This window comes from Scophthalmus maximus, chromosome 16, assembly GCF_022379125.1.
Source record: "Scophthalmus maximus strain ysfricsl-2021 chromosome 16, ASM2237912v1, whole genome shotgun sequence".
In the NCBI taxonomy this organism is placed as follows: domain Eukaryota; kingdom Metazoa; phylum Chordata; class Actinopteri; order Pleuronectiformes; family Scophthalmidae; genus Scophthalmus; species Scophthalmus maximus.
The window spans coordinates 8,011,303-8,024,605 of NC_061530.1; the positions used below are offsets into that span (position 1 = coordinate 8,011,303).

Below are 13,303 nucleotides of genomic sequence, written 5' to 3' on the forward strand. Positions count from 1 at the left end.
TAACATGAATGTGGTTCAGTGTGAACTGTCGCACTCACAATAGAAATATAGTGGCGGGAAACGATCTTAAATGTGTTGCACTTAAGGAGTATCTCTTTTGTGTATTTGTCAGTGTTCATCACAGCCCTCTTTATGATTTCATTCTCTTTGCCTCCTCTTCTTGTTGGGCACAACTTCACCGTCACGTTCCATCAAAAACGTATCCCATCAGACAATGCTAGAATTTGGACAGCTCGTCTGTATTCATGTTAACTAATCATCACACATGATGTGCGTTCGACGTCATCGTGAGTGGGAGGTTCAGCGTGCTGAGCGGTGTGTGTGTGTGTGTGTGTGTGCACGTGTGCGTGTGTGTGTGTCGGACTCCCTCAGACGCGCAAAAGGAAAGCTGCTGGCCAAGAATGAGACTGAACACGTCACGTACTGCATGTTTAAAATATCAGGCACGATTAGTGCTGTGAACTGCAGTTCTACTTACCTCCGCTGACGGGGTCCTCGGTAATGTCGGTGTGTAACGAATACTCTCAAACCAATAATAAGCTGAGAGTTCGTAGAAAAGTTAATCCCCCAACCAATTCACAGAGCCCAGTCATCAGTCACAATATTTAACAGAGGATGTAGCCTGAGGGGACAAAGGCACGTCAACACATTCAATGGTGTGGAATATAAACTGCATGACATAGGCCATGAGGATAAACCTTCTTAAAATCCACCTACCAGCTCAAGCTGCTCATTGGTTATTATATTGTATTAACTGTCTTTCTTTCTTTTTGTTCAAATCTGCACAAAAGCTGTCATGCAAAAAATGACAACTCTGCGTTTTTTTACGGCGACTGTACACAGAACTCCTTCTCGGCTAGGGCCGAGCTATAGACTAGCTGATTGCCCCATTTTCCGGGCTAACCGTCTCCTGGCCCAGAATTTCCAAGGGATGAACTCGAGATTGGTGTTGATTATTTCATGTCAGATTATTTCTATTGTCAAATTTCTGAGAAAATAGCAATATCTTAATGAGCAGTCTGTTATAGCTAAAGAGCAAAAGTCTTGCCTTCCCTCCTTATGTTATAATAACCCTGAATAGTTATACTGGGACTGTCTGTATATTATACTAAATAAGCATCTTGTGCAGAACATAAAAACGTAGCAGCTATTCATATTGTAAAGCTAAAATTATTATTTTTACCGTTCTCCAACAATGACTTCCATGAGCGTTAAACAGTGCCCCAGCAATGTCACAGTTACATTTACTTTTTTTTTTTAAGTAATGTAACAGATTATAATATGAAATTCAGTAAATACAGTACAGTTACTCCACTATAACACTCTTACTTTTTTATATTTTTGTGAGGGAGGGGTGGGTTGATATCAGGTCTGATGTTATGATATATTCTTTATTTTTGGGAGGTTTGGTAGAATATCTGATCCAGGCCTTGTGCGTTTACTGGTACAGAGAATCGAGAAATCATAATTTTTTTCCCTCTAAAATGTTGTAGCTGTACATTGCATGTGATGTAGTTGTCTGGTAAAGCAGCATTCAGGATCGATCTGGTTTTGGTCAGAGTTGGAGGGATATATAAATGGTTAGTGATGATATTAATGGTTAGTATTCTAATGTTTCCTTTCCTGTTGCCAAAACACTTCAGCGGCGCAATTACTTTTTCAATGAGTAATATGTGCAAGTAAAGGTCCCTAAGCACACACAATTAAAAACCACTTCATGGAGAAGAAGTTAACTGAAAAACACCCAGCCGTGACACTCTTGATGCTTTAAGAACTGGGGTTCTCCAGCACGTTCAAAGGTGCGGTGCATCCGCTCTCTGCTGACTACAGGTATCCCACCCCACAGTGACGATTCAGCACGTTCAAACAGTGGCATCGGCGAGATAATGTCTCCTCCTTTGCACCAGTCCCAAAAAAAAAACCTGTTCCACTTCCTCCCTCCTTTTGCATTAATCTCCAATTCGACAGTGTCCACGAGCCGTCTGACATTTAAGGACCGCATCCGTAATTATGAAGAAAAGAAAATATCTTCAATGAGCAGACGCCCTGAGCGCGATAACTCTTGGCGCCCGTGCCGAGGACCGCTCAACCTCCACGCAGACTCAAATGTCAACCTCTGTCTGATCGGTGTGTGGAAGAGCCAATCACATTCATAACTGGGAATTTTGTTTAAGTGGACCACTCAGTTTAACGTGCACGCTGCTGTGAACCCCCCGCAGCGAGCGTTATCTTGTCAGCTATATGTTGGGATTGATTCGAAGTGCCTCTGTGTGTGTGTGTGTGTGTGTGTGTGTGTGTGTGTGTGTGTGTGTGTGTGTGTGTGTGTGTGTGTGTGTGTGTGTGTGTGTGTGTGTGTGTGTGTGTGTGTGTGTGTGTGTGTGTGTGTGTGTGTGTGTGTGTGTGTGTGTGTGTGTGTGTGTGTGTGTGTGTGTCTTATCAAGTCACAATTCAATGAAGATTAAGTATTGGATGTGCCCGGGCTCCTCGTCTGAGTCTGTCCCTCTGTATTTTTAACCATCCACTTAATGTGACTCTTTTTTTTTCTCTGAGGACAAATTAAAAGGCTCATTTAAATTCTATTGTGTGTACACAATACCCTCCGTTCTGGGCATCCCGGGACAGTGGAGCACATGTGAAGACCGACCGCACTGTGTTGTTCATCACGACGGTGTGAGTTTGCGAAGCTGGGTGACAATGGCACTCAGCTTTATGGCACCGCTGTTTATATTTGGATTCCCCTCCTCACGGCTAAATGACTGCGACAACAGTGGCCGCGACTGTGGCAACAACACCTTCCAACACTAATGGGCTCGGCCAAACAGAAAAACACATGACATTCTCTCCAGATTTATGCAAATGTCTTCTTGCAGAAGAAAAAAAGGTGTATACACCGTGGCGGAGGGGATTTACTGTCTATTTGTGTCAGTGAGGTTTCCATGTAGCAGCTGATCGTGTGTCACACTTTTCTTTTTGCTGTTGTCGAAGAAAAAGTGGGTGTGTACAATATTGATATGTTCTCGATGTAGCATCCCTCATTATGCATTTATTATGAGTTTTTTTTTTTTAATGTAGCAGATGAGGATAAAATTACCTTCTGCTTTCCCCAAAAGCTGCTCAGTTTATAATACCTTAAGTGATAATGTGATCCGGAGTTACTGAGGCCTCAAGTACCGGTCAGAGTACAAATCCACGAGCACTGAAACTGCAACAATTCTCCCATCTAGTGGTAAGAAGTCCTTACAGCACATTGGCTTTTACGGCGTCAGTCCCAGACAAAAAACACTATTCTGGGCAGTATATTATCTTTTTTGTTTAGTTTTTTCCTTCTTCTTCTACCATTAAAAGATTTGTTATGAAATAATTCATATCATTTTTAATTTCATTTCATTGTTTGGGGGGGGGGAAATCCAAGCTAATTCGTACCATATTTTCACAACTCGCCTACAAACGTTAAAAGATGTGCACTATAACTATTACTGTCTTTTTGTAAAAGGTAGCGAACAGAAAGTTAGCACAACCTCAGTGCATACACCGACTGCTGTCGGTGACACCCTGATTATCCAATAAATGTTTGTTCCTTAAACAAATATAACCAATTTAGTGGAGGAACAGTGTTTAATTCTAGGCTATAGTAAAAATTAGGAACAAGGGAATTTGGGAAATATGGTGGAGTAAAACTACAATATATGTGCCCACTAATCAACCACCACTCGGTTAATTAGGATAAATTCCCGTGTTCTGGAGTAAACGATAAATTTGCCAACGCCTTTACTTTTTTGTCTCCCCCCCCTCGTGTTTGTCCCTGTAGGTGGAACAGGAGAGAAGGACCGGGCGCCAATCAGTCATGAATCCTTCCTGCTCATGGCAAACTCCCAGTCGGACATGGACGACTGGGTCAAGGCCATCCGCCGGGTCATCTGGGCGCCATTTGGAGGAGGTAACGTCACAGCCCCAACAAAAAAAAAAAAGAGAAACACGATCACCTTTAAAAACACAGGCATAATCCTTGAACGTCATCTGACCTCGTGAGAGTGAGCAACAATTTAAACCCAAGGCTTTGTATAACAGTAGATGTTCTTTTCCTCAGTGTATTGGAAAAGAACAACCAGAAGTTATGTTGATAGATTGCTCAGTTTTCCTCATCGGTATCAATTTAATTCCTCTTTATCTTGGACATGGGGCTGTTGTTTCCAAGCCCTGTAGCCAGGAAGTATAGTTCCCCATTTTTTTTTTTTGCAGCGGTTCCTGCGACAAGATATCGCTGCTGAAGTAGGAAAATGGCTCCTCCTGGTGTGTCTACATCACTGACCCCCCTACTGTGTCTCGTTTTTTTTTAGCCTGCAGTTAATTCTCACCCCGATGTCACTATTTCCTGGTGTCAGTCTACTGTACCTGACCGGAGAAATGCGACGAGAGTTTGCCGTCAATCTGTCGCAGTGCAGGGTTTGAAATTCAAAAATAGAGGACTGAGTGCGTCTCTTAGGCTTCTGCCTGTGGTGGCACCTGTTCACGAGCCAGCAAAGTACAAGGATCGGCACTGAATGCAGCTCAGCCTGCGATTGAGTCGAGGATAGCTTCTTTTTCTTTTCTCCTGCTGCTCTTCTTCCTCCTCTGCGTGGGCGGTGAGCACGTGGTTCAGTCTCACCCTGTCTGCTCTGCACGTCTAACTAGTGTACTTTGACGGGAGGCCAGAAATATAACCTGACCTGCCTGGGTGTGAACCGGGACATAAGGAGCAGCTGAAGAGCGTGGTGCTGGGTTACAAAGGAGCTGTGTATTAATAGGGGCATGCATGTAGAATATAACGCACCAATGATGTATAGTGTATGATGTCACCGGTCTCATTTTCATTTTTAAATTCGGGGGGGCAAGTGTAAGAGCTACAACTAATAATAACAATGAACATACTTCATTTTGATCAATAAACTTAATAAATTCCATCAATCAGAAATTCAATTGAGCCAAAGTGAAGTCTTCAAATTGTCTACTATGTCTGACAAATACCTAAAACTGAAAAAGGGCATCACATCCTTTGATAGACAGAGAGAAGTTGAGAATCCAGTGTTAAAATGTCTTGCTTTTTTTATTAATTAAATTATGATTATGATAATGCTATCTGATCATTAAACTGTTTCAGCATGTGCCATTTATTACCGTTAGATTATACATTTTCATTTATACGAAAAATACCTTAAAGGTTGTTTGACACCGACACGGTTGGAAGAAGAATTTCCAGAACCCCTTCGAAAACTCTTTTAACCACCTGAATGACAAAAATGCTGCACAATTTAAAAAAGAATCAACCTGTTTCCCAAGTTGCAACTCTTATTTCCTTATACAGATAAATATCTCCTTGCTAGAAAAAAAAGAATGTTCTAAGATGTAGTATATTTGTTTGTATTTATGTTAGATCCTAATATTGCCTATTGTCAAACACAATGTGACACTAATATTCAGAATGAGCATGAAAATGTGTCATTTCTGTTTATGTGGATGGGCACTAAAGTATTTATTTTTTTGTAACGGTTAGAGGAGTTTTTGTGGAATCTGAAAAATAAGTTTTACATAATTCGAATAATTACAGTATTTGCTTTTCAAAATGTATATATTGTGAAATATCTCATTGCCTCGAATATTAATGACAGTTTATTCGTACAGGATAAACTCCTTGACATGAACCATGTGGTTTTCAAGGGGGTCCTTACAGAGAACACAGTGCAACACATACGCAGACTAAAGCTTGCACACACGTAACCACTCCCCCCACCCACTGTTTCCCTTAATAACTGCTCAAATATTTTCAGAAAATACACACATACCCATATGATATATAGAGAATATTATGATATAATAAAGGTGTGTGGGGTGTGTTTTGTAGCTAATGTTTGCCTCAGGAGTTGGTGCAGACAAAGACATTGTTAAAGGAGGGTTAAAGTCACCAGGTAGCCAGGAACACGACTACGTCCAGATGGTAGCGCTGCTCCTGTTGGATGCATGAATCTGCATGCAACAATGTGTTCCTTGTTTCCACGGCCTTCAAGTGAAATAAAAAAAAAGAGGAAAAAAACGCATGCATGTATTAATCATCAATTGGGTCAATCCCCCCCACGCTCCTGTCGACAGATTCAAAGGTCCTCTCACACAGGGAGAGGGGGGGGTGTCTGTCTGTCTGTCTGTCTGTCTGTCTGTCTGTCTGTCAGTTCTCGGCCCAGAATAGATCTGTCTCCAACTCGCAGACCCGTCGTTAACAGCGGGACTGCGGTCACGGAGCGCTGACCCCCCCCCCCCCCCTGCCCCAACCCACCCCGTCTGCCGGTCACATTTTCCTCTGCTCCATCAGCTGCCGTCGGCTTCTGCTCCTCCTCCACTGCCGTTCCCTCGACTGTGTAGTCTCGCTTCTGCAGGCGCAGGGCTTTTGTCGAATGCGAGGGTGAATCTGTACTATACCGGCGCAGTCAAATGCCTGAACTGGAATGGATGAACTTGGTGAAATGTGGGTTCGGGGTGTATGAAAAGCGCGCCCTGCTGCTGTGCAGCCCCTGCTCGGTGAACTACTACGACTACTGCGAGCTGCCGGCCACCTGCGACTGCTGCAGCCGGTCAACAGGTAACGGACAGCAGCAGTGGTTCTGCCATGCGTTTGGAACATGTTTGAAATAACTGAGTTCTGTCTTTTTATGTCACTTGTCGCATATTTAACACATTTCTGCTAATAATTTCTCATCTTGGCCAATTCAAAATTGTCTTTTTAACGACAAGGATGATGGATTCAATTCAAGACGAGGAATAACATCATCTTTTCATCCTTTGACATTCTCCTCAACTACTTGAAACTCTGCACAAAGGCGGCATGTTCCTGCAAACCACAGGGCAGTTGTTTGCTGTGATGTTTTTAGCCGATGCTGTGCATGTGAAACACTAGCCGGGCGTAGCCAGACTAATACTCAAATGCGTATAAGTCTGGAACCTCTCGGTTCAATTTTCGAATTTCCAAGAGGACCCAATTGGATAGCAGCGATTCATGCGACGTCTGTTGAGCGACGAGAAAATGTCAACAGACGAGAGCGCGCCCAGAGGAGACGCCCGCGAAGACGATCCCTGCAATGTCTGTGAACGAGTGTTGCCGTTTTTTTGTGACTGTTTGTCAAATGCTTGTTCGTCAGCGGCGGCCTTGGATGTTTGCAAAAGTCACTTCTGTCCGTGTCTTGGTATGAACCACCGCCCATTGTCAGATAACCGGTTGTGATTGGACCGGCAAGTTTTCTGCCGGGTGGAAATCGCTTCCCAATGGGGGGGTGGGGGATCCAGACCGTATTCTGAGCTCCAAGAATTCGTCTGGGTCCCAGGCTAGTGACACACTGGGCCATGACGTTGCTCCAGAGAAACACGGGATTGCAAATGAGGTTGCTTTAACATTGAGAAACTCAATACAGGATTTATAACATCTCACAGTGGATATTATCTTATTGTAACGTTTCGAATAAATCGTCTCGAGTGTCTCAACGATAATTTCACAAAATGGACAGTCTAACTCAATTAGAAATGAGAGAGACCGAATGTTTTTGGTAGCAGCTTCATCGTTGAAGGTCCGTTATTGAAGGACTGTATTCTAAACTTCACGTCTATACTACAGCCCACTGTATAGCCTGCATAGATATTTCACGTTTCCTCCATGTGTCCCCCAGGGATATTTGGCCAGCGTCTAGAGGACACGGTGCAGTATGAGAAGAAGTTCGGCCCGCGGCTGGCGCCTCTGCTGGTCGAGCAGTGTGTGGACTTCATCAGGGAGAGGGGTCTGGACGAGGAGGGTCTCTTCCGGATGCCCGGACAGGCCAACCTGGTCAAAGAGCTGCAGGAGGCCTTTGACTGCGGCGACAAGCCTCTGTTTGACAGGTAGGCATGCAGAGGGGGGGTCCTACGAGGGGTACGCGCCAGCTTTTAGTGCATGTTAAATAAAGGAACACCCGGTAGACAGAATTTGTTTCTGCGCTCTCTTGCAGTAACACAGAAGTCCACACGGTGGCGTCCCTGCTGAAGTTGTATCTGCGGGAGCTGCCTGAACCAGTCATTCCCTTTTCCAAATATGAAGACTTTCTAACCTGTGCACAGCTTTTGGCCAAAGATGAGGAGGAGGTATTTGCCAGGCGCACGTGTGTGTGTGTGTGTGTGTGTGTGTGTGTGTGTCACAGTGTTCCTAAACTGTTACAATCTGTCTTATATCAGGGGGTCCAGGAGCTTGGGAATCAAGTTAACACTCTACCTCTACCGAACTTCAATCTCCTTAAGTACATATGCAAGTAGGTCCACTTTTTTTATGCTATCTCATTTCAGTTGAATGTGTGAAATACACACTGAGAAATGACAACAGTGCCCGACACAGACGTGATTTTTCTTTAGATTCCTTTTGGTAGTTTCAAGAATGTGAATGAGAATACAGCAGCGAATGTTACCAGTCCTCTGGGATGACGGCTGCTTTTTCCCTCTAGTGTTTTAACTCTGTGGCTCACTTCAGATTCCTTGACGAGGTCCAGTCGCACTGCAGCAAGAACAAGATGAGCGTCCAGAACCTCGCCACAGTATTTGGACCAAATATCCTTCGACCCAAGATGGAGGACCCAGTCACTATCATGGAAGGTATGGACCATGTTCACTGACTTTGTGGTAAGAAGTCATCACAAACTAACCCTTAAAAAAAAAACTACATAAAAAAACCTTTGTACCATCTGTCTGACCGTGGTCCATTATCGTCCAGGCACCTCTCTGGTCCAGCACCTGATGTCGGTCCTCATCAGGGAACACGACCGTTTGTACTCAGGGAGGGACCAGGAGGGACCCACCATACCTCAAACAGAACTCCCCGTCCAGGGGCAGCAGCTGCAACACCGCAGCCTGGGAGCCTGGATCTCCGAGGAAGACCTCCAGAGCTGCCCAGTCTCCAACCCCGACCCAGAGCTGCACAGCAGCGCCTCGTCCCTGGACGCCAAGCTGTGTGCGGCCGTCACGCCCACCCAGTCCCCTGGACCAAAACTGGGCTCTCCGTCGGGGAAGGGTGAGACTGTGGTCAGCCCGAGTAAACAAGCCAAGTCCCTACCTTCCTGGAAGTACTCATTCAAAAGCTCCGCAGCGAAGCAAGGCGCCGGGGGAGGCGGCGGCGGCTCCGTGGCAGATACAACCAGTGTATCTTCTGGCGGTGGAGGAGGTGGAGGCGGCGGTGGTGGTGGAGGTAACTGGCTCATGAACGGTTTGTCGTCCTTGAGGGGACACCGGCGCACGTCCTCGGGCGAACGGTCCGCCCGCGACCGCGACTCCACCGGCTCCTCACAGAGACTGTCCACCTACGACAACGTCACCTCCTTCTCCAGCATGGGCAGCGTGCCGAGTGTGTCCAGCACCCCGTGGTCCACCTCCTCCTGCGAGATCTCCGTCCCCGACTCTGGGAGTGAGCCTTCGGCGAACCGGAACTGTGGCGCGGGGGGCGAGGGCGGGGAGAAGGCGGAGTGGACGGAGAACCAGAGGGAGATGGACAGGGGACGGGACGGAGGGGCCATGACGGACCTGAGCTCGGAGCAGGACAGCTGCGAGGCCATGGAGCTGTGCAGCAGCAGCGCGGCCTGCAGCGAGAACGGGAACGTGGCTGCGGCGGCCGGTGTGCCGTCCATCGTCATGTCTGAGGATGGGGACGAGGTCAATCTGACGCTGGGCAGTCTGGTGGAAGGCCTGAAGGACGAGTTGAGGAGTCAGAAGACTGCCTACGAGGCCAGCATACAAAGGTGGGTCTGTGCACTAATAGGATTCCCTGAACTTCATACGTGTGGAGATTTTCTCCTCGTGCTGATTGTGTAAATCGATGAGAGTCAAATTAAACAAATTGCTCATTTGTTCCCTGTCGACTGAACAAATTGACATCGGCCTTTTAGACTGATGCGACTGAGAAATGTCCTTCGATAGAAGGGACTTCAGAGGAACAGAAGAGTAAACAAAATATTCTGTGCTGCGCTGCTGAGATATTGACGTTTAGCTCTCAGGTGGACCAAGCTCTTAAACCGAGTTACAAGTACATACAAAATTCTAAAAAAAGATTCTAACTTTCTTCACAACGCGTGGAACATTGCACTCCCCTTCTATTGGCGAGTAAAGGTCAATGTCGATGACCTCTGCCTTCTGTTTGTGTTGTGCTGCGTCCCCTCAGGCTGGAGGAGTCCAGCGCCGCCCTGTGCGCGCAGATGGAGCGCTTGGAACAAGAGATGGAGCAGGAGCGGAAGAAGCAGCGCATGCTGGAGATCAAACTGCGGAACTCTGAGCGGGCGAGAGAGGACGCGGAGAACCGCAACCGGCTCCTGGAGAAGGAGATGGAGGACTTCTTCTCCACGCTGGGGGATCTGGCCCTGGGCGCCAGGACTAGCGACATTTGATGTGATACCCCGAGGCCACTCGTCTGTCCGTGGCCCAAAAAAAAAACCATGGCTGTCATCAGGGTTTATAGTTCGTGGGCCGGGTGTGTCCTTTAACGTCGTCCTCGGTGCGGCAAAACAAGAAAATAAAAAGGAACCGGCCATATTCGTATACATTCAGGAGAAGAAATAACAGAATTATGGGGATGATAGAGGCAATTCCGAATATCCAACTGGGACTTAATGATCTCCGACAAGCACCGGGCGGCTTTGTCCTTCTTACGCATGCTTGAAGTGGAGCGTTAGGCCGGTGCTCCTGCGATCACACTCCCGACAAGTGGTGTGTGGCACGCCCGCGTGCGACCGGTGGAAACGTAATGTCGCGTCTCTGATATCCTCCGTCCTGGAGAGCACTGGACTTCCTACACCACTTCTTTACAGGGACACTGGTCAACACGACCCGTGAGAGACGTTAATGCAGAATGCAGTCAGCTGACTGGTTTTCATCGCAATCCACTCGGTACATGGTTATTCACTTTTTTGCTGGGAGTTAGATACGTCTATAGGTCGAAAAAAATTTAATCTACACCTGGAACACAAGGAAGAGAGTCGGGGACGGGACAAGGAAGGAGCTGCCGTGGCTCTGTCCGAACTAATCTGCTTATGCCGACGCATCTACGGCGAATCAATTACCGCGTTAAATTTCATTCGCCTTAATATTTACACAAAAGCAAAATGTAAAATCTGCATGCTATAGTTTCATGGGGAGTTCCAGTCTTTGTGCTGCCCTAAGCATATAGACAGTGATATCAATCATTTTTCAAATCAATTCTCGACAAGAAAGTGAATACGGTTGATTCCCGAATGTCTTTTTCAAACTGTCCCTTCACCTGCTCGGCGAGTTTACCCAAATCACAACAGGAAACTACTTCTTTTTTTCTTCTCATTTGCCTGCAGCGGTAGCTAACTAGAACATTTGACCTCTTCTTTGCTGATTTTGAAGACACTAAAGAGTTCTGTATATTTATCCAGAGTAATGACAGGTTTACCGTTTCTGGGACGAGCTGCGACCTGAGTGTAATTGTAACAAGCAGCGGGAATTAAAAATCTAACCGTCTACATTTTGAGACAAATATCTCTAAACCCAGGCTAATTAAAACGTAATATATAAACACCATTAGGGTTTTAGGAAACATGTTACTATGTTTGTGTGTGTGTGTGTGATTCGGGTGAACAGATTCAGCAGAGGTTGCTCCACATGCATTCAGCCCCCGTGCTGTATTAGCAACAGAAGACATTTTCATTCCGTTTTCCCCCGGCGCAGGTTCAGAAAACCAGATTTTCAATACAGCTCCTTTTTTCGGGCAAACGCGGAGCAGTAATCGGCGGGACCTCGACCCAAGTCGCCCCTGTGCTCCTCTCCCAGTGCCTCTAGCGTCACCATCACCTTCGGGGTTTCCCGCGTCCATTCCGGGTTTTTTTTTTCTCTTTTCTTCAATCAATGTCAATAAACCTTTAATTGTGCAGGATTTACAACAACAACAAAAAGAACAGAAGAACGATTGGAGAATGTTCAACTCGGCCTACGCTGCCTTCGCACACGAGGACGGTCGTGGCGCAGTTGGCGAAGACCTCTTTACCGGTGCACAGTGAATACCAAAGCTGGACCGCCGCACTACAGATCAGAACGGCCCGCCTGGAAGCCGTGTTGATTTTGGCACACGAAGCTGAACACTGCCCCTCAACAAAAAAAACACAATGGAATTTCCTGGTTGTGCCTTCAGGGAAGTGTTGTTTAAAATAGGAAGGGAAAGAAAGAAAAAAAAAAAAGGTAGCGTTGCTTGCTTGCTCCCGGAGATGTAGTGCATTGTGTCGGCCCGTATTACACACAGTGGCTGCGTTGTTGTTGTTGTTGTTGTCGTCGTCACTGTATGTTCACGCTGCTGAAGAGGAATGACTCGACGATCTCCCCTCGAAGGTGCCAACTCCTGTGAAAGTGAATTGTGAATTTGAATGGAAGTTTTTGAAATGAAGAATGTACACCTGTGGTGAATGTAACGTGTTGTTGATGAAACCAGCCCAGTTGGGAGGGAGGGGGGGGGGGGAATATAACTTCTACCAGTTGAAACTCTGAACTGCATTTCTCACTGCAATCGTCTTCCTTTGACTCCGCAGCTCTTGGCCATGCTGAGGCACGTGATGTATTACGGGATGCGTCACGCCGCGTCGGACAGCAGCGGTGCGCTTTATGCATCTGGCCCGTTGGATTGTGGTTCTCTATGTTCCCAGAACGAAGAGCTGCCGGTGTCCGTTTTCTGAGGATTGCATGTTTGCTGAAAATGTGGTTAAAGGGACAAAAAAAAAAAAAGCATATGAGTGAAGTTGGAACAATGACTTTCTTTTTTCTTTTTTACTTCAAAAACATGAAGCCAGTGGTGTTACTACCCTTGTTAAATTTGCACAGGTAAGAGGGTATTTTGTCCTTCGAGGCCTCGCCACTTCTACAGTCCACAATCTAACGGTCAAGGTCTACGGCAGGTTTCTCTGATTCCGATTTCTCTGCCGATCATCCTACGGTGCTTATTTATTATGGGTTTCCACTATTGTAACGAATGGACATGTACGAGAATAAAAGGTGACAAAGATCGCGTGCAAGACAATCGGTGAAATTATTGTAATCGGCCCAATCGGACAAACCAACCACGACTTTGCACAAAATGTAAAGACTTTCCCTTTTATCGTGCTCCATGTTTATCTGGCCAGCCACTTTTAAACTGGACAGATTGACATATTGAAATGAACAAACCTAATACTAGGGCCACGTTTCTTTTCAAACTGAATGCGCTGAAGGAGAAATCCCGAAGAACAAACCAAACCAAACCAAACAGTCCAATTACTGTATATCACATTAA

At 46.1% G+C, this 13,303-nt stretch overlaps 1 protein-coding gene across 8 annotated transcripts in view; it reads left to right on the forward strand.

The window, feature by feature from the left end:
- Positions 1-13,051, forward strand: part of si:dkey-191m6.4 (rho GTPase-activating protein 22) — a 30,272-nt gene extending 17,221 nt beyond the window's left edge. For 4 of the 8 annotated variants that reach the window (XM_047327535.1, XM_047327537.1, XM_047327536.1 and 1 more), the window contains 6 exons: positions 3,809-3,937; positions 7,686-7,893; positions 8,001-8,297; positions 8,513-8,634; positions 8,753-9,770; positions 10,190-13,051. In XM_047327535.1, coding sequence (XP_047183491.1) covers positions 3,809-3,937; positions 7,686-7,893; positions 8,001-8,297; positions 8,513-8,634; positions 8,753-9,770; positions 10,190-10,412 — 1,997 coding nt within the window. In that variant the 3' untranslated portion in view covers positions 10,413-13,051. Of the gene's footprint in view, positions 1-3,808; positions 3,938-6,351; positions 6,608-7,685; positions 7,894-8,000; positions 8,298-8,512; positions 8,635-8,752; positions 9,771-10,189 lie in introns of those variants that run through there. The other 4 variants (XM_035612322.2, XM_035612320.2, XR_007029816.1 and 1 more) reach the window with 3 other exon arrangements.
- The last annotated feature ends 252 nt before the right edge of the window (positions 13,052-13,303 follow it).